The sequence below is a fragment of the Scyliorhinus torazame genome, chromosome 10 (assembly GCF_047496885.1).
Source record: "Scyliorhinus torazame isolate Kashiwa2021f chromosome 10, sScyTor2.1, whole genome shotgun sequence".
Classification (NCBI taxonomy): Eukaryota; Metazoa; Chordata; class Chondrichthyes; order Carcharhiniformes; family Scyliorhinidae; genus Scyliorhinus; species Scyliorhinus torazame.
The window spans coordinates 234,063,420-234,088,012 of NC_092716.1; the positions used below are offsets into that span (position 1 = coordinate 234,063,420).

The window sequence follows — 24,593 nt, forward strand, 5'->3', positions numbered from 1 at the left end:
AATAACTTAATTTAACCTGAAATAGTGGTTATTCCAAATTCTACTTTACTTACTTAGCAATGCGGGACCCAGGATCGATGCTACTAAGTGGTAAGTAGATGAAATCTTCGGTGAAGGTATGGGTTATACCGGGGGATAACTTGAAAACATAGTTTGACCTGAATAGCACCCACTGAAACCTGTATCGGAGTCGGGGAGTGAGAATTCCTGTTCACCATTTAGAATATCGACCCTTTTTTTGGTATAATGGGACTTCTAAGAATAGTGGTGAGTTTTCAAAAACACTACCTAAAAATGAAGCTACATGAAAATCCCCATCCTCGGAGATGGTGGGGCCCGGTACGTGAGCGCAAAAATACAAGCACGCGAGGGAGAGTAAAGAAAGATAATTGGAGGTGAATTTAAACAAAAGAAAGTAGCATTTTAAATTGGGTTCACAGCACCATAGCTTCAAAAACAAACAACTATTTTCATAATTGAATTGAATTTATTGGTGTTCTTTGCGCCAAGGACTGCAGTCTATTCTCATTTATCTTTTATTCTAGTGACTTTATGCCAGTTTCCAGGTAGATTCCCTCCCTTCCATCCTGAAGGCGCTGCCTGTTGCTGGGGAACTGTTGCTGGGAGAATATCATCCAAGTGAGTGTTTTTCTGGGAGGATCATTAACAGGAAGTATCAGTAGGCAATTTGACCGTGACAGCCAAGCCAGAATCTGCTTTCTTTCAATTTCTGTGTATCTCGGGAGTTGCCGGATAACAACCAGGAATGGGAATCCGGCCAGATTATCCCTCACTGTTCTTGGAAATTTGTTGAAATCACTGGACAAATATGTTTGTTCGGTTCTTGGTTAACTGACACATTTGTAAATATGCATTAATCTTATCTTGAATACTGGATTCTAAAACGAGCTAATTTAACCAGTTTAGAATGATCGAGATGGCCATTGCGGCCATCCTGCTGGTGTCAGAATTTTGCAAGAGCTTAACTCTCCTAACGTTGCTGTCATCTCCAAAATACGTACTTGTCTTTCCCATCTTGCCCATCCCTAATTGCTCGTGAACTGAGGACAGTTAAGAGTCAACCACTGTGCTGTATGCCTGGAGTCACATGTAGATCAGACTAGGTAAGGACGGCAGATTTCCTTCCCTGACGGACATTAGTGAACCAGATGGGTTTTTAGGACAATCAAATAGTTTCATGGTCGCCATTACTGAGACTAGCTTTATATCCCAGATTCCTGAATTGAATTTAAATTTCTCCAGCCTCAGTGGTGGGATTTGAACCCATGCCCCCACAGCATTTGCCCATTAACCCAGGCCTTCTTAGGGCGGCACGGTGGCACAGTGGTTAGCACTGCAGCCTCACCGCGCCGAGGTCCCAGGTTTGATCCTGGCTCTGGGTCACTGTCCGTGTGGAGTTTGCACATTCTCCCCGTGTTTGCGTGGGTTTCGCCCCCACAACCCAAAGCTGTGTAGCTTAGGTGAATTGGCATCGCTAAATTACCCCTTAATTGCAAAACTGAATTGGGTACTCTAAGTTTATAAAAGAAAAACAGGCCTTTTGCATTACTAGGTCAGTGACACTATCACTACATCATGGCCTCCTCCATAAACTACGCTAAAAAAGAGGAGCAGTGATAGACTATATAATCTACAATTAACCATTTAATCCTCTCTGATCTTAAACAGAGAGCCTCCAGAGCAGTGCAGTTACAATAAAACTCAAAATGTTTGATAATAATAATAATCTTCGTTATTGTCACAAGTAGGCTTACATTAACAGTGCAATGAAATTACTATGAAAATCCCCTAGTCGCCACACTCTGGCACCTGTTCAGGTACACAGAGGGAAAATTCAGAATGTCCAATTTATCATGGCCAATCCACCTAACCTGCACATATTTCGGGACTTGTGGGAGGAAACCGGAGCACCCGGAGGAAACCCACGCAGACACGGGGAGAAAGCGCAGACTCCGCACAAACAGTGACCCAGCCGGGAATCGAACCTGGGACCCTGGCGCTGTGAATCAACAGTGCTAACCACTGTGCTACCGTGCCTCCCACATCATCCAAAACAGAGTAACCCGCTTGACTGATGCCGGTGTCACTGGATACAACGTCCGCCCCTCAATGATCAGCGCCTACTGGATCTCTGGTCACTTCCATAACAGCATCAACAACTTGCATTTATATAGCATCCTCACTTGATAGAATGGTTCAAGATGCTTCATGATTTGTGAAACAAAATTTGACACTGGGTCACACAAGGGGGGAGGCTCCCCTCGGACAGCAGTTTTACCAGGACCGCCCTTCAACTGCACTCGAGCAAAGAAAGTTGTACAACCATCAGACGTCTGGAAGCACTTTACAGCTAAATGAAGTGCTTTCGAAGTGGTCACTGTTGTCATGTGGGAAACACAAGTCAGTTTGTGCACAGCAAGCTCCCAATGTGACAATGACCAGATAATCTGCTCTTTCTGATGTTGATTGAGGGATAAATATTGGCCTGCAGACCAGCGAACCTATCGTTGAACTAGTGCCATGAGATCCTACATGTCCACCTGAGAAGCTTCAGTTTAATATCTCATCGAAAAGACAGCACCTCCGACAGAGCAGCACCAAGTACAACACAAGTCGCGGGCTCTATGTTCAAATCCTGAAGCAGGTGTAAGATCCAGAACCTTGTCAGGCAGAGGACAAGCAGGGCTAATACTTGACAATGTAGATTTATTTTATTGCTCTTGTGAAATGGGACCCTGTTTAGAAAGAACAAGTAACATTTTAACCCTCCACCCCATGACCAAAATTCAGGGGTTGTGTTTGAAGGAGGGAGAAGGTTAAAAAGCAGAAACGTGCTTTCAGGGCACCCAGGAATTTCAGAAGGGTTAACGATAGAAGCATTTCCTTAAAACCAACTGCCCGCGTGTGCAGCTGGAGGGACGGAGCAATGTTCCCGTTTGGGAATGTCATTGCCCAGTGAGCAACATTTCAGCTGGTTTTACATTCGCAATTCACAAAAAAGTCCTGCCTTGATTTCTCAGAGAATTTGTGAGGAATCAATATTCATTTAAAGGGTGGGTTTACTCCCTGCTCCCAGCCAATGAGAGTGGGAGCTGTGGGGGTAGCTCCCAGCCGCGTGTTTACAACTTCAGCCCCACTTTGTGATAAACATCAGCTACGGGCTGGAGCCAGTGGGTAAGTGACGGAGGGGCTGGGGAGCTGCAGCAATATTGACAGGTTCCTGGTGCAGACACTGACAGCCTTGTGGATCGATGCATAAAAAAAGGGAATGACGGCAGTATGCTATTGCTGTTAGTCCCAGAAAACTGGAACAATTCCCCTGTCTCTGCCCCCCCCCCCCCCGCTGAATCCCTGTCCATTTCCAGCAGCCTCAGGCGTGTCCGCCCATCTATACATTGAGCTGACCCCTGAGCAGAGTGACTGGACTAATCTGGGCTGTAAAACACTCGTTGTTAACCAACCTCTCCTCGCAGCTTGGGTAGAATCATTCTGGTCACCGTTTCCATACTGCCCCATGTCTGCACATCCCGGATGGATTGCAGTGGCCACAGTTATACCTGGCAATGTGCAGATCCATTTAATATTTGAGACATTTCACTGTCTTAAAGGCACCTTATTAGCACAATAACCCCTTACATTTATATTGGGTGCTATCTGATGGTAGCACAGTGGTTAGCACTGTCGTTTCACAGCACCAGGGCCCCAGGTTCGATTCCCGGCTTGGGTCACTGTGCGGAGTCTGCACGTTCTCCCTGTGTTTGCGTGGGTTTCCTCTGGTTTCCTCCCACAAGACCCGAAAGATGTGCTGTTAGGTAATTTGGGCATTCTGAATTCTCCCTGTGTGCCCGAACAGGTGCCGGAATGTGGCGACTAGGGGCCTTTCACAGTAACTTCATTGCAGTGTTAATGTGAGCCTACTTGTGACACTAAAGAAGATTATTATTGTTAATGGAAACGTATCGAAGTGTGGGGGTATTTGCTGGGAGAGTCGGCGAGTTCCCCACCGTTATCGAACCACACTTACTCACTTTTTTGGGCCCTGGGGAGTTTCTCCCCAGTCAAGCCCACACTTAGAATTATTTTTATCACTGGGGAGCTAGGGAGGCACGGTGGGGCAGTGGTTAGCACTGCTGCCTCACGGCGCTGCGGACCCGGGTTCGATACAGGCCCCAGGTCACTGTGTGGAGTTTGTACATTCTCCCTCATGTCTGTGTGGGTCTCACCCCACAACCCTAAAATGTGCAGGTTAGGTGGATTGGCCATGCTAAATTGCTCCTTAATTGGAAAAAAATAATTGGGTGCTCTAAATTTATTTTAAAAAGATTATTGGGGAGCTGAACTTGCTGGCCAGACCGGCTCCTCAGAGATCGGGCCATTATTTTGAAAGGATGCCCCGACCTCTAAGTGGGCTTGTGGGTCCCCTGCATCCCCTACCCATGGGAAATGTCTTCCCCCCACACACACACATGGGCATTACCCCATACCCCACAAGTGATGGGACCCTTGGATGTGTTCGCTGAGGGCTGCCCCCTTTTCAGGCCCTCGCATGCTCCCTTCACCCCCAACCTTTCAGAGGCCCCTTCTGCACCCTCCACCCACCTTTCATGGGCTCAACCCCCCCCCCCCCCCCCTCAGGCCCTGACCCTTGGCAGTGCCACCCTGGCTAACAGGCCCATGGCACTGCCACCCTGGCACACTGGGAGTGCTCCTATCGGCTTTGCGGTGCCACCTGGGCTCTTTGGCAGTTCCCCTCCAAGCCAGTCACCACCTTGACTTGGAAATATATCGATATATCGCCTTTCCTTCGCTGTCACTGGTTCAGAATCCTGGAACTCCCTCCCTAACAGCACTGTGGGTTTACCTACCCCACATGGAGTGCCGCAGGTCAGGAAGGCAGCTCACCACCAGCTTCTCGAGGGCAATTAGGGATGGGCAACAACTGCTGGCCCACCCAGCGAAGCCCACATCCCATAAAAATGAATATTTCAAAAGGACGGCAAGTTTTCTGCCCTAAAGGACATTAGTGAACCAGCTGTTATTTTTTAACGACAATTGACAATGGTTCACATTTACTTTTTTTTATTCCAGATTCTTATTGAATTTGTTTTAATCATCTGCCATGCAAGTTTCAGTGCCACTGGTAAGAACTGCCTTCCTTCTTTTCACATTGACGGTATTAGTGTACAAAATCGAAACATTTTTTTGTAATAGAGAAGTGTATTCACAAATTGATTAACTGTGATTTTTAGCAAAGTGATACGAAATTAAATCCCGGTAAACCCATTAGTTTAAAAAAAAATTATTTTTATTTTTCCAATCAAGGGGAAATTTAGTGTGGCCAATCCACCTACCCTGCGCATCTTTGGATTTTGGGGGTGGGACCCGCACTGACATAGGGAGAATGTGCAAAACTCCACATGGACAGTGGCCTGGGACCGGGATCAAACCCGAGTCCTCGACGCCGTGAAGCAACAATGCTAACCCATGTGTTGCCCTCTGATGAACCAATCCGTGATCGATACAGCATGCCGCCTTGCACTCAGAAACAGCCCTACAAAGTGCTCCCTGTGTTGCCTCAGAGGAAGTGGAGACAAGCTTCTCCCCTCGCGTTCAGTATGACATTGAGGAGGTTGGTGACCAGCCTCATCATGCAGGGATTCAGTGGGGACATGCTTCAGACTGTAATCTCTGCAATTCTGTGGGGCAGCCGTCGTCATTGTGAGCAGCACAAAAGGAGTTAATGAGATTGAGCACTTGACATTGAGAGGGAGCACTCTGATACATGTTTTTGTCTTCAACCTTAATTGCGCTGTTCTTAACATGCAGCCCTACTTTTGCATACCCTCAGATAAGAACATCTCCTTCTGCTGAGTGAACTCCACCAATTACCACCGTGTTCCAAAGTGCCTCTACCGCCACCTTTAGCATCTGCTCCAGGTGATTCTCCATTCCTGACGGTGAGCTGGGAGGACCCCCTCACTACCTCCATGGCTACCTCCTTAATATTTCAAATTGCCCATAGCCTCTCAAATCCCGACCCAGCCCTAGTCCAGGCCATGTCCCTGGTGTTAGAGACCCCCCTTTTCTTGCAAATGCAACATAAAGAGTAATGTTAGCCTATTGTATAGTGCCTCCAGAAACAATCTGTTGAATATACCAATGCATCACAGTTGAGACACTGTTATGATCTCAGCTGATATTAATACTGGGCAAATGAGATCCCAGAGTGAAACCTGGCTTGATGCACCCTCTCATTTTTTGGAAACTGGAGGAAAGTTACTGAACAAATTTACAGGGACCTGCTGATTAACATTTAACACAAAGAATAAAATGCTTATTGAGATGAAGAATGAACTATATTACACCAGACAAAAAAGTTGAAAAGTGCTCAATCACAAGAAGATGATTCAATTTCCCAAAATTCCTTTACCCAACAATATATTTACAGACACATGAACCAGTGAAGAGTTACCACTACTTTTACACAAAAACTCCTTGTGTGTGATTGGCACACATGTAAACGATTTCCTCCTGGTGAATTCTTGAACATTCACTTGATGCTTCTCATCCAATTTGTATCTCTCCCCATGACACCCAAAACCACGCTCTAACCTCACTATTGGTTCAACTGCATAGCAAACAAATGAATTTCCTAAACAGTCTCTCTTGTGGTATTTCATATCTTAGGGAGCTGAAAATCCCTGTCTTCACTCTCTGACACACACTGAACTCTTCTCTGTCTTTCGCTGTGCTTGTGTCACTTGACCACTGTTGCTAGGCAACAGCCCAGTTTTTTTTTCTACTTTGAAGTCTCCCCCCCAAAACAAAATCACTAAACTTATAATTCCTTTTTAACCAATCTCTTAAACTTCGGAGATTGTAAAACTTTGTTCAAAACGAACAAATATTATAGACATAAACAAAACTGACAGACTGTCCCCTTTCAGCCACAGGTACATCCAGACTTCTCAGAGCCAAGGCTCGTAAACCAACTATATGAAATTGACCCACACTATCTCCCTGAACACAAAATTTCATTCATAAATTCTGCTTAAAAATTACACATTGTACATCACAACATTCACACTTGTACCAATTACAGTGTGCACCTACAGGATCAGCTTGGATATACAAGTCCCCATGCTATAGAAGAGGTTTGTGTCAGATACCTTGCCATAGGTGCAGCATTCAGATGTGAAACAACACAGGAACCGCTGTGCTTACCAAACAACTCACTGTGCCGGAGTGGAGCAGCTTACAAAACCTCTTCCTGCATTGGATCCATGATCTGGCTTGGACCCTGTGTGTTCACAGTAGAGGCTGTCTCCTGCCATTCCCACGGTAAAGGCTATCTCCTGCCATGCCCCTGCTAGAGGCTGACTCCTGCCTTGCCCCTGCTGAAGGCTATCTCCTGCCATGCCCATGGTAGAGGCCTTCTCCTGCCATGTCCGTGGTAGGGGCTATCACCGACCATGCCCTTGGTAGAGGCTATCCCCGGCCATGCCCATGGTAGAGGCAAATCTCCTGCCATGCCCTCGGTAGAGGCAATCTGCTGCCATGCCCCTGCTGAAGGCCATCTCCTGCCATGCCTGTGGTAGAGGCTATCTCCTGCCATGCCCTTGGTAGAGGCTATCTCCTGCTATGCCCCTGCTGAAGGCCATCTCCTGCCATGCCTGTGGCAGAGGCTATCTCCTGCCATGCCCATGGTAGAGGCAATCTCCCGCCATGCCCCTGCTGAAGGCCATCTCCTGCCATGCCTGTGGGAGAGGCTATCTCCTGCCATGCCCGTGGTGGAGGCTATCTCCTGCCATGCCCATGGTAGAGGCTATCTCCTACCATGTCCGTGGTAGAGGCTATCTCCTGTCATGCCTGTGGTAGAGGCTATCTCTGGCCATGTCCGTGGTAGAGGCTATCTCCTGTCATGCCTGTGGTAGAGGCTATCTCTGGCCATGCCCTTGGTAGAGGCTGTCTCCGGCCATGCCCATGGTAGAGGCTATCTCCTGCCATGCCCATGGTGGAGGCTATCTCCGGCCATGCAGGTGGTAGAGGCTATCTCCTGTCATGCCTGTGGTAGAGGCTATCTCCGGCCATGCCCTTGGTAGAGGCTATCTCCTGTCATGCCTGTGGTAGGGGCTATCACCGACCATGCCCTTGGTAAAGGCTATCTCCTGCCATGCCCATGGTAGAGGCTATTTCCTGCCACCCCTGTGGTAGAGGCTATCTCCTGCCATGCCCTTGGTAGAGGCCATCTCCTGCCATGCCCGTGGTGGACGCTATCTCCGGCCATGCCCGTGGTGGAGGCTATCTCCTGCCATGCAGGTGGTAGAGGCTATCTCCTGCCATGCATGTGGTAGAGGCTATCTCCTGCCATGCAGGTGGTAGAGGCCATCTCCTGCCATGCATGTCGTAGAGGCTATCTCCTGCCATGTCCGTGGTAGAGGTTGTCTCCTGCTATGTCCGTGGTAGAGGCTATCCCCTGCCATGTCCGTGGTAGAGGCTATCTCCTGCCATGCATGTGGAAGAGGCTATCTCCTGCCATGTCCGTTGTAGAGGCTGTCTCCTGCCATGCCTGTGGTAGCGGCTGTCTCCTGCCATGCCTTTGGGAGAGGCTATCTCCTGCCATGCCCGCTTGGCCATTATGAGCAGGTTCTGTTGGTCATTCAGTTATAATGTTTGCAGCGTCTCTGAACATCCACCAAGGTTTGGTGGTCCTGGTCACTGAAGTGGGTGGCAGCCCTTCCTATTGCTCCTTCATTTGGCCTTCTTTATGACATTCTGGTGTGACAGTTCAAAATAAATGGGTACGTAAGACTTCCAGTTTCCATTTATCTCACACAGAACATTTACCTCCTTACATACCTGAGCCATGTTCTCTCGCTCAGCAATACCTGATGCTGAGGGTGTGCGAATGGGCGCTGCATGAATGCAGGTAACTTGGCATCAGTTTATGTCACTCACAGGTGGCATGTACTCCGCAGTTGACCTGCTCTCTCTGAATCGTGGTGCTGTGCTCCGACAGTGTACAGCAGTGAGGCTCCTGGGCGAGGCTCCATGGCAAGGCTGCACCCTGGGAGAGGGAGCAAAAACAATAGGTAGAAGGGCAAAGATTCTGCATGTATCAGTCTTCCCCTGAGGAAATCTGTTAATCTGAGTCAATGCAGAGTGCCGTGAGCAGATGAGGCTGTCACCTCCATGGTTGTGTCTGTGAAACCTTTCCAGCCTGAATGTCATAGAATGAGTTCCTTCATTCTAATATGAACAGGCAGCTGTAATCTCTACATTTTCCTTTGGGGAACCCAGGATGGGCCATCTCTTCCAGTGTCAGCAGCCAGTTGGACAACTGTTACAATTAGTGCTCACCTGATTCCTTTGATTGACATCTCATCCTTAGCACAGCAGCCCAATTATATACTTCCTGGATCCCAGCAGGAACGCCTTATAAATTCTTCTTTTATTGTACACCAAAGACTTGATCACTATGTTGGGTACGCTTCAACATCTCTATTGTTTAACGGGCTGGTGGAGCTGACTCCTTCACACCAGCAACAGCTTCTTTTTCCCACAGTTGGTGCAGGAACTTTCACTGTGCATCTGCCTTAAGAGCAAAAATCAAGGCCTTGGACTACAAAACTCACACTGGAGGTGTTGATACTGTCAGGTTTGATAAATAGTTATACTTTGAACTGTCTGTATAATTCCAAGATAGAATGATGTTGGGAGACTAGAGGATAGCTAATTAACATTTCTACCTGGATACAAGGCCCATTTGATTCATATTGTGAAGAAGGTGGGGTTTCGGATGGGACGAGTCCTTAACAAACCATTGTAGTATCAAGTTACAGGTTTTTCTAAGATATAACTTACAAACACAAGCTGGGCTACTGCCGTTTGAGAGGCAGAGAACAGGTGATGGAGGCAGCTAGTCTTGCACCTGAAGAGAGACAGTGTTGACCCCATGGTTCCCCATGCAGAATGTGGATGGGAGCTCACACTCAGATTGAAGGGCTCCTGGTTATGGAAAGTGCTCGGTAGAAGGCCGGCCGGGAGAACATGAGAATAGTCGAGCCTGGAGGCAAGAAAATCGCTGAATGAAGATCTCAGCAGCCAATGACCTGAGGAAATCGCAGTCTCGGTAAGAGAATGGTTAATGGGTCAGAACATCGTCTCTGGATCAAGTAGGTTGCCAGGTTTGTGAGTGGTCTGGTTTAGCACCAGGCAGTGGATAGGGAGAAAATGGGTGTTGTTGACTTAGGGAACAAAGTTTGTAGAGGAATTGAAGAAACTGGCTGGGCTTTCCCCAGTGTTTAGTTGGAGGAAACATGGTCACCCAATACTAGATGTTGGACCTGCATCATGACGTATCGGAGGCAATACGGGTCTTGAGAGTTGAAAGGTGAAGGCTGGTATATTTACAAGCACAGAACACAATGAGATGGGTCTTATCTCTCTGGCTCTGGGTTCCACACTGCCAGGCCCCTGTTCCGAGGGCCCCCGCACTAACTCGCTAATGCCCCCCCCCCCCCCCCCCCCCCCCCCCCCCCACCACCAAGTCCCTTATTACATTTTACACAATAATCAGTTTTTATATACAGGGCAAAAAACATCTGGGAAAAGAGTGTTCAGGGGCTGATTTAGCACAGGGCTAAAGAGCTGGCTTTTAAAGCAGGCCAGCAGCACAGTTCAATTTCTGTTCCAGCCTCCCCGAACAGGCGCCAGAATGTGGCGACTAGGGGCTTGTCACAGTAACTTCATTTGAAGCCTACTTGTGACAATAAGCGATTTTCATTTCATTTCATCAAAGAGTCAACCAGTCCGCGGACCATTGAGTCTCCTGCTTCAGGAGGCACCATCTCCTATGGGGGAACTGGTCTCACCGGCTTCCAATGGTACAGCTGACTGGGTTAACTTGGGAGTTCCCAGCTCCCTCTGCTCAGGAAGACTCACAGAAGTGCTGACAACACCAGTGGGACACATCTGCTTTGAAATGGGTGTCACCGCCCCCTGGCTTATCAAATAGTCAATGTGCTTTTTGACAATCCTTCCATTTACATTCACCATATATGAGTCAGACCCCGACTGGGACACAATACCTTCAGCTAATCATCGTGGACCTGAGGCAAAGTTATGAGCTAAGACCAGGTCCCCCAACTGGAATGATCTGCCGCTCGCTTACGTGAGGCATGACGTGCCTCCAACCTCCACCCTCCACGGTAGCACAGTGGTTAGCCCAGTTGCTTCACAGCTCCAGGGTCTAGGTTCGATTCCCAGCTTGAGCCGCTCTCTGTGCGGAGTCTACACGTTCTCCCCGTGTCAGGGTGGATTTCCTCCGGGTGCTCCGGTTTGCTCCCACAGTCCAAAGATGTGCAGGTTAGGTGGATTAGCTACGCTAAGTTGAGTTCAGTGTCCAAAAAAGTTTAGGTGGGGTTACGGAGATAGGGTAGAGGTGTGGGGACAGGCTGGAGGTATGGGCTTGGATAGGGTGCTCTTCCCAGGGGCCGGTGCAGACTCGATGGGCCAAATGGCCTCCTTCTGCACTGTAAATTCTATGATTTTATGATTCCCTGCCAAGTTAGGAAACACTAAATCCAAATCAGTACTGAGGTGACAGTGCATCAGCAACCCGGCAGGTGTGACTCCCGTGGTGGTCTGTATCATCCGCTTTACATTTGACAAAAGGGATCCGGCAGGGTCCAGTTCCACCTCGACTTTCTCCTTGAAGGATGTAGCCCTGTTGCACGTACGCGGAATCCGAGATACGTCTGAGGCCTGGAATGTACATTTTTCGCATTTGAGGCAGATCCCCATGTCTGTCAACTTTGTAGTACCTCCTCCAGGCTAGACATGTGCTCTTCAGGAGTAGTCCCGGTGACTATAACCTCGTCAAGGTAGACCATCACTTTGCGAATCCCTTGGCGGAAGATTTCCGTCGTACCCTGGAAAATAACGCAGGCTGACACTATTCCAAATGGTAGCCTCCTGAACTGAAATAGGCCCTCATGTGTATTTATCGTAGCAAACATCTGGGACTCTTTGTCCAATTCCAATTGTGGGTGCTCATGGGTGAGATTTAATTTTGAGTAGGTGAGGCCTCCAGCCCGCTTGGCATAGAGGCCTTCGATCCTGGGGACAGGGATTGATGATTAATTTATAGTCTCGACAGAATCTGATGGGTCGATCCATAAGATAATGGGGCTTATGGAGGCTGCAACCTCAGACAACTGAACCAGTTTGATTATGCCCAGTTCCTCTAATCTCTTAAACTCAGCTCCACTCTTCTGGGCAGCAGGAACTGGTTTGGCTCGAAAAAACGTGGGTGCAAATCCGGAATGATATAAATTTTGGCTTTCACACCTTTGATCTGGCCTAGTTCACTGTGAAAAATTCTACCCAATTGAGTTTGATTTGCTATAACCAGTCCCTTGCCATTAGGCTGGGGCTCTGCCTTTCCACGACAACAAGGTGCATATGGGCCTCTTATAAATTCATAAGAAGATATAGGAGTGGAATTAGGCCATTCGGCCCATCGAGTCTGCTCCGCCTTTCAATCATGGCTGATCTCATCCTGGCCTTAACTCCACCGTCCTGCCCGTTCTCCATAACCCTTCAACTCTTTCTCTTTGTAAGCGACTGTGTTGGTGGTCTCAGGGATTTTTTTCAGAGCTTTCCCAGTAAGTCGAAAGCTTGGCTGTGGAGCTGCGTCACCACTACACTTGAAGATCTGCTCCCCCACAACCGTCACTGAGGTCTCGATGTCGACATCCACTTAGACTTAGGATGATTTCACTGGGGGCTGCCTTGTTTACCTGGAGTCCGTTCAAACAGTACATTGCGTGTTCCTCCTCAGAGCTCCTCTCCACTTTGGTCAGTGGCGTTGTGGAGTGCTGATGCTGTTGTTTTTGCATTGGCACACTCTGCCTTGCGCTGCAACATGCCTGAATATTGCCTCTACAATTACAATGGAAACACGAGAACTCTCAGCAATGGCAAGTCTCTTGGGGATGGTGCCCCCCCCCCACCCCCACCCCACACACAACAATAGCAGTCCACCTGTATCTTACATTGATGCCTTGTTCTTTTCCCGATCCTTTGACTCCAGTCCAATCCCCAAGACCGTGTTTGGTTCGCTGCTGTGCCTATTGATCCTGCCGCACACCTCACGGCCATACGCCCCATACCTGATTGATTTCTCCTTCAGCCATGCTATGGAGCTCAGTGCCACCTGTTTTGGTCCACTCCATCACCTGACCATTCTCAATCGCCTTTTCCAACATTATGGTAATTTCACCCAGGGCTTTCTTTTGGATGTTGAGATTGTGGACTCCACAAACCAACTGGTCGTGCAGCGTATCACTGAGTGCAGCCCCGAACTCGCAGTGCTCAGTGAGCTGACAAAGCCTGGCTATGAAGGCTGAGATTGACTACTCAGGGTCCCTAACAGTGGCGTTGAATTGATACCACTGGAGGATGAAAAAGGGCCTTGGGTTAAAATGTTCCTTGACCAGCTTGACAATCTTATCAAAAGTCTTTGAGTCGGGTGCCTCCGTGGATGTGGGGTTCCTTATCAGATTGGGGCCCACAAACAGTCAGAGTATCACCTTCTGCCTGTCTTGCCCTGTGATCTCGTTTGCAGTGAAAAAGCAGTGGAGCTGTTCGATGTACTGGCTCCGATCGTCAGCCCTTTGGTCAAATGGGTCTAGTTTACTGGTAATTGGCATTTTCACTCATGTTTTGATGGTTCCTGACTCTCGTTGGTCCTTCCTTTTTCCAATTGTTTCTTCTGCACTGTAAATTCTATGATTCTTCCCCATCCCCTTCAAATCACGAAATAGTGCACGCTACGATTGAACCTTTTACCTCGTCACCAGCGTGGTGACTCGAGTAACACTCTGGAGGCTTCCAGTGGTCACAAAGGGGTTTATTAACGAAAGGCAAAGGCTGGTATATATAAAGCCACAGAACACAACAGGATGGGTCTTATCTCTCCGGCTTCGGGGGCCACACTACACAGCCCCCTAGCCCCAAGAACCCAGTGCTAACTCACTGTTGGTCGGGGTTCGCACGCTCCTGCATAATTGGGCCCGCGTTGGCCATGTGGCCCACTAGGCCCGCTCCCTTAAAGGAGCCACGCTATGATAGTGACCTACTCCACCACCCAACATGCCATCCACCCGACCCAGGTAAATGCAGTTACGACTGGTCAATCAAGTGACCACTACCCTCGCAGCCAAGTGGGCAGCACAGTAGCATTGTGGTTAGCACAATTGCTTCACAGCTCCAGGGTCCCAGGTTCGATTCCGGCTTGGGTCACTGTCTGTGCGGAGTCTGCACATCCTCCCCGTGTGTGCGTGGGTTTCCTCCGGGTGCTCCGGTTTCCTCCCACAGTCCAAAGATGTGCAGGTTAGGTGGATTGGCCATGATAAATTGCCCTTAGTGTCCAAAATTGCCCTTAGTGTTGGGTGGGGTTACTGGGTTATGGGGTTAGGGTGGAGGTGTTGACCTTGGGTAGGGTGCTCTTTCCAAGAGCCGGTGCAGACTCGATGGGCCGAATGGCCTCCTTCTGCACTGTAAATTCTATGACTTCTATTGAAGACCAGCCCAAGGAAGACTAGCCAATCGAGGATTAACCGACCACACCTGTGTGTGCGCCATTACATATGTCCCTCTACTCCAACAACGCCAGAGACCAGCCACAAAGACGAATCATAAGGAACCCAGTCCTCTCCAGGATATAAGATCTGTCCACACCTTCAGAGATGAAAAGCACGGATTCCATAATTCCCAAATAACATAAATACAAAAGAAAAACTCAACACTTCTAGTTATAACTGGGGGCTATCCTCACCCACAATGAGGACATACATGGCCATGTCAACCACCACCAGGGGCTGGTTTAGCACACTGGGCTAAATCGCTGGCTTTTAAAGTAGACCAAGGCAGGCCAGCAGCACGGTTCAATTCCCGTACCAGCCTCCCTGAACAGGCGCCGGAATGTGGCGACTCGGGGCTTTTCACAGTAACTTCATTGAAGCCTACTTGTGACAATAAGCGATTTTCATTTCATTTAATTTCACCACACCAAACCATCTACCCGCTTCTCTGCTGTGGTGCCCCTCATCTTATCCACAAACAAAGTGAAGGGTACCTAAACAGTATTCCCTCCTTGTAAAAACAAGGATTAATGCACAAACAAAAACCCAAATGGGCAAATACTGGGCAACCCTCATGTCACACAACTGATTCAGGATGATTTTCACCACATAATAGAATAGCAGGCCTCTGCACTCATATATTATACACACTTGTCAGCATAAAAGACAATAACATAAAATCAGAGGGATATTCACAAGGGGATAAAGTTCAGGAATATTGATGAACTGCAGAATAATATCACCATCCATGGAGGTTGGAAAGGCCAAAGCCATGACAGGTTCTCGAAGCATTTAGGATCCCTCCAGAGTTCCATCGAAGCCCCTGCACCTCCGCTATGCTGTCGTTCCGAAGCCCAGGTAATGAGAAACCTAGGCCCCGGTGGGAGGCGATGACCCATCACATCCACCCACCTCCAACCCTTGTCGATAAGTATTGAGGACAAGACAGCGGACAAGCAGTGGCCGGGGTCTCTGACAAACCCCAGGCCTCGAAGATTGGATACAATGTGCTTGATCAAATTCGAAACGCCAGGTGCAGCACGGTGGTGCAGGGGTAGCACTGCAAGCCTCACGCCGCCAAGGTCCCAGGTTCAAACCCGGCTCTGGGTCACTGTCTGTGTGGAGTTTGCCCAGTCTCCCTGTGTTTGCTTGGGTTTCGCCACCACAACCCAAAGATGTGCAGTGTAGGTGGATTGGCCAGGCTAAATTGCCCCTTAATTGGAAAAATGAATTGGTTACTCTAAATTAATAAAAAAATAAAAAATAAAAAATTGAAATGCCCAGCGTTAAAATCGCGATTCTAAAAGCTTGGCATGGCCACCAGTTCTCCAATCCGGACTGGAATTTGTCCCCGGTTCCCCTTTGCAGACCGGGCACACGGACATTCTTTGTCCAGCCCCTTCTCCCCGAACCGACCAGGATGTTCGACCCACCATGCAACAGGATTTCCAAGGACTGAAAGTGAGCCTCCACCGAGGAGACTGGCCTATCGACTGACTGGATTCTCTTCTCCGCTGCATCTATTCTCTTTAAGATATCCCGCAGTTTATCAGTGTGAACTGCTTTTCCCATTTAAGAGGGAGAGCTGACTGGTGGTGGTTTAAACTGAGGATCACCACACCTCAGACGAGGGGCAAGGTTGAGAAGACGGGGGGCCTTCATGAATAACCTCAGCCGGTACGGCTGTCACAGTGATACCCGCCTGAAACTACGTTATACCAAAACGAAAGAGGCAGCAGGATCGCAAGTAAATACTTAAAAGGGGAAGAGCGAGACCAAGTCAGAAGCAAAGTGCAGGTTAAATTTAACATGGGGTTTTTCAAACTGCGGGTCGCGACCAGCAGGTGGTTTGCAGGCGGGTGTCGAGAGGGTAACAGAGCGATTGGTTGCGGCATTCGCAATCGCGGGAGAAGCACCCAACGGCCACAACTGGCTTTTAAATTGCGAATGTCGGCCGTGACCGGCTTTTAAATAGAATGATACAGTCTTCCAGCAAGTAGCGGCGGCAGAGAGCAGGTCAAGCACCTGACACGTACACTGATGCCACGCAACCTGTACATCCGCGCTTTTTTCACAAAATCACAGTGGAGAGATCCTTTCATTTTCTAGCTCCGAGCAAGCAAGGCAATAGGACTGTGGAGAACTGAAGATGGATCGTTTTAAACAAAGAAAAAAATGAAACCTGAAACAAAGCAGTGTAAAGATGATTTCTTGAGGTATGGCCCTGTTAATTGTGCCAATGCAAATCAAGGATGCAAAGCTCATGTGTGTTCTATGCAGGGAAGTACTGGCAAATGAAAGTTTAAAACCCTCAAAACTTCAAAGACATGTTTGAGGACAAACTCTTGATTTTTTTTTCAAAAGATGCAACGAGAACTTAAATCATCAGTTGAAGTCCTGAGCAGAAATGTAACATGAATGACAAAGCAAGGGAGATCGTGAGGACCAAGCAGGCTCACCTGTCGCATTAAAAGTAAGCCAATAAAGGTGTGTTGTGGTGGTGAATGTATTATGCCAATAATCCACCATTGTATTTGTATCGGTGCTGTTGCCCTTGTATTTGTATCTGTGCTATGCTGTTGCCCTTGTGGGCTCCTCCTATGGGCCATTGTATGGCATTATCTATAGGGGAACATGTTGGGGCCTGTATGGGCTCCGCCCATGGCTCCTCCCCTTGAAGGGAGGTATAAAGAGCAGTCGACCTGTAGGTGGTTCTCAGTATTGGATCAGTCGCAGGCAGGCACTGTTCTAAGTTGATTGAAGCCACCGTTTACTTCTACTCCCGTCACGAGTGAATTGATGGTCGCATCAATTTAATCAACTGAAACGCAACCATGGAATCGGCCCTCAAACCTGACCGACTGGAACTCGATCCGCGGGCCGCGGCGGCGAAAGAAATTTTTTCGCACTGGCTTCGATGCTTCAAGGCCTATCTCTCAGTCTCCTCCACGCCTTCTGTCACCGACGAACAGAAGCTGAGCCTCCTCCACGCAAGGTTGAGCCATCGAATCCCTGTTCAACTCGACGAGGCCTCCTCCTACGCAGATGCCCTCACGATGCTCGAACGCCTCTATGTACGGCCCGTGAACGAGGTCTGCGCGCGACACATCCTCACCACTCGCCGCCAGCGCCCCGGTGAATCGCTAGAAGACTACCTACGTGACCTCAAAGCCCTCGCACGCAGCTGCAACTACCAGGCCGTTACGGCCACTCAACATATGGAACTCGCCGTCCGAGACGTCTACGTGGCGGGAGTCCGGTCCAACTACGTGAGACAGCACCTGCTCGATCCGGATCAGATGGTAAAGTTAGCCTCCTCTCTGGAAGTAGCGTTCCAGAGCCTTAATGCGTTCCTGGCTGACCACGCGACCCCCTTGTGGACCCCCGACCAAAGACTACCCCAGGCCTGTGCCGCGTGGCCGCCCGCCCACCATGGGGGGCTACCCTGCTATTTCTGCGGCCAGTCCCAACATCCCCGGCAGCACTGCCCGGCCCGTAACGCGAACCGCAGCAGCTGCGGGAGAAAAGGACATTTCGCCAAAGTTTGCCTGGCCAGGTCCAAGAACTCTAACTCACAGGCCCGATCCCCAGACTCACAGGCAGGCAGACCCCGCAGTGTGGCAGCGTGTCTGCCAACTCCGCCCCCTGTAGACGCGTCATCACCCTCGTGCTATCCGTGGGGGCAGCCATCTTCCAGCCCTCACAGTACGTGCGACTCACGGGGGCCACCATCTTGGTCATCCTCCCCCACGCGGCCGGCCACGTGCGATCCATGGGGGCCGCCATCTTGGTCGCCATCTTCCTCACCGTCCGCCATGCTCAACCAACGGGGGCCGCTATCTGATACGCTGCTCGACGCCTACAATCAACAAGAGCAGCCATCGCGGAACCGCCCCAGCACCTCCGACCACGCAGGCTACCCGCAACTCAGCGCGGTCACCCTGGACCAGTCGCGACCCAAGCACCTCCGGAGCTCCATGATGACCGTCCGGGTAAATGGGCACGAGACGCTCTGCCTGTTCGACTCCGGGAGCACAGAGAGCTTCATTCACCCGGACATGGTAAGACGCTGCTCGCTCCCAATTTTCCCGCGCACCAAACCATCTCCCTCGCCTCTGGGTCGCTCTCGGTGCAAATCCGAGGGTGCAATACCGCAACCCTAGCAAGACAGTGCGCCGAGTACGGCAATTTTAAATTATATGTGCTCCCAGACCTCTGCACTCCTCTCCTATTGGGACTAGATTTCCAATGCAACCTCAGGAGCCTAACCCTGAAGTTCAGGGGGCCCCTACCCCCACTCACCATATGCAACCTCGTGACCCTAAAAGTCCCCCACTCTTCGCAAACCTTACCGCCGACTGCAAACCAGTCGCCACCAGAAACAGGCGGTATAGCATACAGGACAGGACTTTTATCAGGTCCGAGGTCCAGCGACTCTTGCGGGAGGGAGTCATCGAGGCCAGCAATAGCCCCTGGAGAGCTCAGGTGGTGGTCGCAAGACCAGGGAGAAGAACCAGATGGTTGCAGATTACAGCCAAACCATAAACCGGTACACGCAACTCGATGCGTACCCCCTTCCCTGGATTGCAGACATGGTAAACCATATTGCACACTACCGGGTGCTCTCCACGGTGGATCTGAAGTCTGCATACCACCAGCTCCCAATCAGCCCGGAGGACCGCCACTACACGGCTTTTGAGGCAGACGGCCGCCTTTTCCACTTCCTCTGGGTCCCCTTTGGCGTCACAAACGGTGTTTCGGTGTTCCAAAGAACAATGGACTGAATGGTGGACCGGTACGGGCTGCGGGCCACATTTCCGTACTTGGACAATGTCACCATCTGTGGCCATGATCAGCAGGACCACGACGCCAACCTCCACCGATTTCTCCAAACCGCCCAAACCCTAAACCTCACGTACAACAAGGAGAAATGTGTTTTCCGCACAACCAGACTAGCCATCCTCAGCTACGTCGTGGAAAACAGAGTTCTAGGACCCTACCCTGGCTGTATGCGCCCCCTCCTGCAACTCCCCCCTCCCCCACTGCCCCAAGGCCCTGAAGAGGTGCCTCGGGTTCTTTTCATATTATGCCCAGTGGGTCCCGAACTATGCGGACACAGCCCGCCCACTTTTCAAGGCCACCATCTTCCCACTGAGGCCCGCCAGGCCTTCAGCTGCATCAAGGCAGACATCGCAATGCGCGCGGTGGACGAGTCTGTCCCCTTCCAGGTGGAGAGTGACGCCTCAGAGGTCTCCCTCGCCGCTACCCTCAATCAAGCAGGCAGACCGGTAGCGTATTTTTTGCGCACCCTCACCACCTCCGAAATTCAGTACTCCTCAGTCGAAAAAGAGGCCCAAGCCATCGTGGAAGCCATACGGCACTGGAGGCACTACCTCGCTGGTAGGAGGTTTACCCTCGTCATGTTCGATAATACGCAGCAGGGCAAAATCAAGAATGATAAGATCTTGAGGTGGAGGATCGAACTCTCCACCTATAATTACGATATAGTATATTGTCCTGGGAAGCTCAACGAGCCCCCAGATGCCCTGTCCCGCGGCACATGCGCCAGCGCACAAGATGACCGACTACGGGCTATCCACGATGACCTCTGCCACCCGGGGGTCACCCGGTTTATCCACTATATCAAGGCCTTCAACATGCCCTACTCCACCGAGCAGGTCAGAGCTATGACCAGGGACTGCCAGATCTGTGCGAAATGTAAACCGCACTTCTATCGACCAGGTAAGGCCCACTTGGTGAAGGCATCCCGGCCCTTTGAGCACCTCAGTCTCGATTTCAAAGGGCCCCTCCCCTCCAATAACCCCAATACATATTTCCTCCACATTATTGATGAGTTCTCCCGCTTTCCCTTTGCAATCCCTTGCCCCGACATGACCACGTCCACCGTCATTAAAACCCTACATAATGTCTTCACGCTGGTTGGTTTCCCCAATTATGTCCACAGTGACCGGGGTTCGTCGTTCATGAGTGACGAACTGCGTCAGTACCTGCTCAGTAAGGGCATCGCCTCGAGCAGGACTACCAGTTATAACCCCAGGGGAAACGGGCAGGTGGAGAGGGAGAACGCGATGGTCTGGAAGACTGTCCTACTGACTCTGCGGTCCAGGAATCTCCCAGTTTCTCACTGGCAGGAGGTCCTCCCCGAGGCGTTCCACTCTATTAGGTCCCTACTTTGCACGGCCACAAACGAGGCCCCTCATGACCGCCTATTTGTTTTCCCTAGGAGATCCACCTCAGGGGCCTCGCTTCCGTCCTGGCTGAAGACACCGGAGCCAGTCCTACTCAGAAAACACGTCAGGAGCCATAAGGCCGATCCTCTGGTAGAGAGGGTCCAGCTCCAACACTCCAACCCCCTGTACGCTTATATCGAACACCAGGATGGCCGACAAGATACGGGACCTGGCGCCCGCCGGTTCCACCACCACCACCACCGCCGCCCCCCCACCATATCCCGCCCAACCTACCATGACCAGCGCCCCCGCCCCTATGTGGCTCCCGCGTTCCCTCCTGCCCGCCATCCCCCCTTCACCGATCCACAGGAATGAAGCTCCAGAAGAGACGCTCCCGGTGTCCATGTCTGTACCCGCACCGGGGCCCTCACTACCGACGCCAGCACGGACGAGCTCGACATCCGGGACAGCAACAACGCCAGAGCTTCGGCGATCACAGCGCACAATCCGTGCGCCGGACCAGCTGAACTTATGAACCCGTCACCCCCGCCAGACTTCATTTTTTTAACAGGGGGTGAAAGTGGTGAATGTATTATGCCAATAATCCACCATTGTATTTGTGTTTGTGCTGTTGCCCTTGTATTTGTATTTGTGTCTGTGCTGTTGCCCTTGTGGGCTCCTCCTATGGGCCATTGTATGGCATTATCCATAGGAGAACATGTTGGGACCTGTATGGGCACCGCCCATGGCTCCTCCCCTTGAAGGGATGTATAAAGAGCAGTCGACCTGTAGGTGGTTCTCAGTATTGGATCAGTCGCAGGCAGGCACTGTTCTAAGTTGATTAAAGCCACAGTTTACTTCTACTCCTGTCTCGAGTGAATTGATGGTCGCATCATGTGTCGCGAAGGTCAGGTGGCGTGGGCCGCGAAGGTCAGGTGGTGTAGGTCGCGAAGGTCAGGTTGCGTGGTTCGCGAAGGTCAGGTTGCATGGGTCCCGGAGGTCGGCCGGTTGGTAAAAGAGGTTCCCGGGAAAAAAGTTTGATAATCACTGATTTAAAATACATAAAATGGGTTTAATATCTTCTGTGTTTTGTGTTTCAATTCAATTCTAATATAACTCAAATACTGGACTTAAGGTGTACATTCCTGTTAAATTGATATAAAAAGTAGATACTTACTGTAATCAGTTTCTGGTTGTGTTTTTAGCGAGACAATGCAGTGCCCGTGTCTACCTCAGCCCTTCACAGGTGGCTTTCGTGAAGACTGTTGGGAGTGGGACATTAATGCCAAGTCACCAGCGGTGTTACTTTCTCCTTGCCGGAGAGCAGTTTACTTCCACGTTGACTCCCTCTTACAAAGTGAAGCTACAGCTGGAGTGCGAGGAACAAAAGGTGGCATCAAAATAGACATTTCTGTGTCGTGTTTTCGTTTTGTTAAGATACCAGGTCATTGCCAAACTGGGGAAAGGTTATTTTAGATACGTGATCAAGTGTCTCACATCAACACATTTTCTAATGTATCGACGGCCTTAGTTTGTATCCATCTTCTGGTGGCTTTCATGCTGTAATGTTATGGTATGTGGACCCAATCATTTTGTTTCACTGACACAGTCCTGATTTGTGCCCCATCATCCTGTGGTCAGTGAAAGGAAAATCAATTGTTGCCTCAATCTGGTAGCAAATTGGCAGTAATTTTGTGCTGTGGATTCTTGTCCACTAGCAACTGGAGTGCGACTAGTTTTCCTGACAGAAATCGAGAAGGAAGGGAAAGAAGAGGGCGAGGAATCTCAGTTCACTCGTCATGGCTTCAGCGATATACCAAATCTCAACGCCATCAGCCAATTTGTACCTCGGCATTTCTGACTGGATGTCTCATGCCAGAAGTACTAAAGTAAAGTCACCATAGTCACAGATGACCATAGGCTGCCCCTTTGAGGGGGAGAGTTGACTTGTGCTGATTTAACCTGAGGGTCACCACACCTCAAGCGAGGGGCAAGGTTGAGCCTTCATGAATAACCTCAGCCGGTACGGGAATTGAACCCGCGCCTCTGGCCTTGCTCTGCATCATGAACCTGCTGTCCAGCCAATTGAACTAAACCAGCCCCCATTAATAGTGTCATAACATAATTCATGCAAAAAGAGGGACAATCGCGAATTGGCCACCCATTTTATATTATTGGAAAAGAAAGTGGAAAGAGTGTAAAACTGGAGCCTGATTCCTTACGACCTGTTTATCAACCAGCGATAAAAGTTGCAATTACACCTAAAGTGATTCTGAAGTTTTTGTTCTGCTGCCATTGCAATCGCTTACTGCTTTGGAATTCAGCCACATTACATTTATTATTAGGACTTGAATGTTTCACAGATAACATGGACAACAAACACAATCTAGACAATGCAGTATAGAATCACAGAAGAATCATAGAATTCCTACTGTGCAGAAGGAGGTCATTCGGCCCATCAACTCTGCACCGACCCTCTGAAAGAGCACCCTACCTTGGTCCACTCCCCCACCCCATCCCTGTAACCCCGCCTAACCAGAACCCCGGATAATAGAGAGTTTGCGCAGGGCCCTGGAACAGGACCCCTGGCTGCGTGGTCACCGGAGATGACATGTGTAAAGACATGTTATATTGGGTGCTATCTACCGGCCGTCCACGCCGGCAGGATATTCTGCTCCTGCGCCACACACGGGTTCCCGGTTACGTGCAAGGGAATGCAGTAACCGGAAAATCCCGTTGACAATGCCGGGATCGCTAAATCCCGCTGGCGGGACACCTCCGCTGCTGAAAACACGCGGCGGGTTGGTCGGTTAATCCCGTCCATTGTGTTTCATGCCTGTTACTTAACTGCCTTTGTCTTTCATCAATAAACCCCTTTGTTAACTACTGTAAGCCTCCAGTGTATGTCTCGAGCTACCACAGGCTTCTTCACCACCTGCTGCACCTGCATGCTTACTTTCAGCGACTGGTGTACAAGGACACCCAGATCTCGTTGCACATTCCTGCCTCTCAATGTTTGACATACATATCATAATGTACCTTCCTGTTTCTGCAGCCAAGTTGATAACCTCACATTTATCCACATTATACAGAATCTTCCATTCATTTACCCACTGACTCAACTTGTCCAAATCACACAAGCATTTCTGCATCCTCCTCACAGCTCACCCTCCCACCCAGCTTTGCATCATCTGAAATTCGGAGACATTACATTTAGTTCCCCATCTAAATCATTTATATTGTGAATATCTGGGGTCCAAGCACTGATCCCTGCAGCACTCCACTCGTCAGTGCCTGCCATTTGGAAAAGGCCTGTTTGTTCCTACTCTTTGTTTCTGTCTGCCGACCAGTTTTCTATCCATCTCAATACACTGTCACCAATCCTAATGCGCTTTAATGTTACACACTAATTTCTGATATGCGACTTTGCCGAAAGCCAAATAAGCCACATCTACTGGTTCCCCCTAATCAACTCTGCTATAATATATATAATATAATCTTTATTATTGTCACAAGTATGCTTACATTAACACTGCAATGAAGTGACTGTGAAAAGCCCCGAGTCGCCACATTCCAGCGCCTGTTCGAGTACACAGAGGGAGAATTCAGAATGTCCAATTCACCTAACAGCAGGTCTTTCGGGACTTGTGGGAGGAAACCGGAGGAAATCCACGCAGACACAGGGAGACCGTGCAGACGCCGCACAGACAGTGACCCAAGCTGGAATCGAACC

General features: G+C 49.7%; 1 protein-coding gene across 3 annotated transcripts in view; it reads left to right on the forward strand.

Moving 5' to 3' along the window:
* Positions 1-3,144: 3,144 nt before the first annotated feature.
* Positions 3,145-24,593, forward strand: part of LOC140384667 (SPRY domain-containing SOCS box protein 3) — a 42,462-nt gene continuing 21,013 nt past the window's right edge. Inside the window, exons 1-4 of one of the 3 annotated variants that reach the window (XM_072466592.1) lie at positions 3,145-3,195; positions 5,110-5,161; positions 17,034-17,142; positions 22,047-22,250. In XM_072466592.1, the coding sequence (XP_072322693.1) occupies positions 22,073-22,250 (178 nt within the window). In that variant the 5' untranslated portion in view covers positions 3,145-3,195; positions 5,110-5,161; positions 17,034-17,142; positions 22,047-22,072. Of the gene's footprint in view, positions 3,196-5,109; positions 5,162-5,868; positions 5,979-17,033; positions 17,143-22,046; positions 22,251-24,593 lie in introns of those variants that run through there. The other 2 variants (XM_072466591.1, XM_072466593.1) reach the window with 2 other exon arrangements.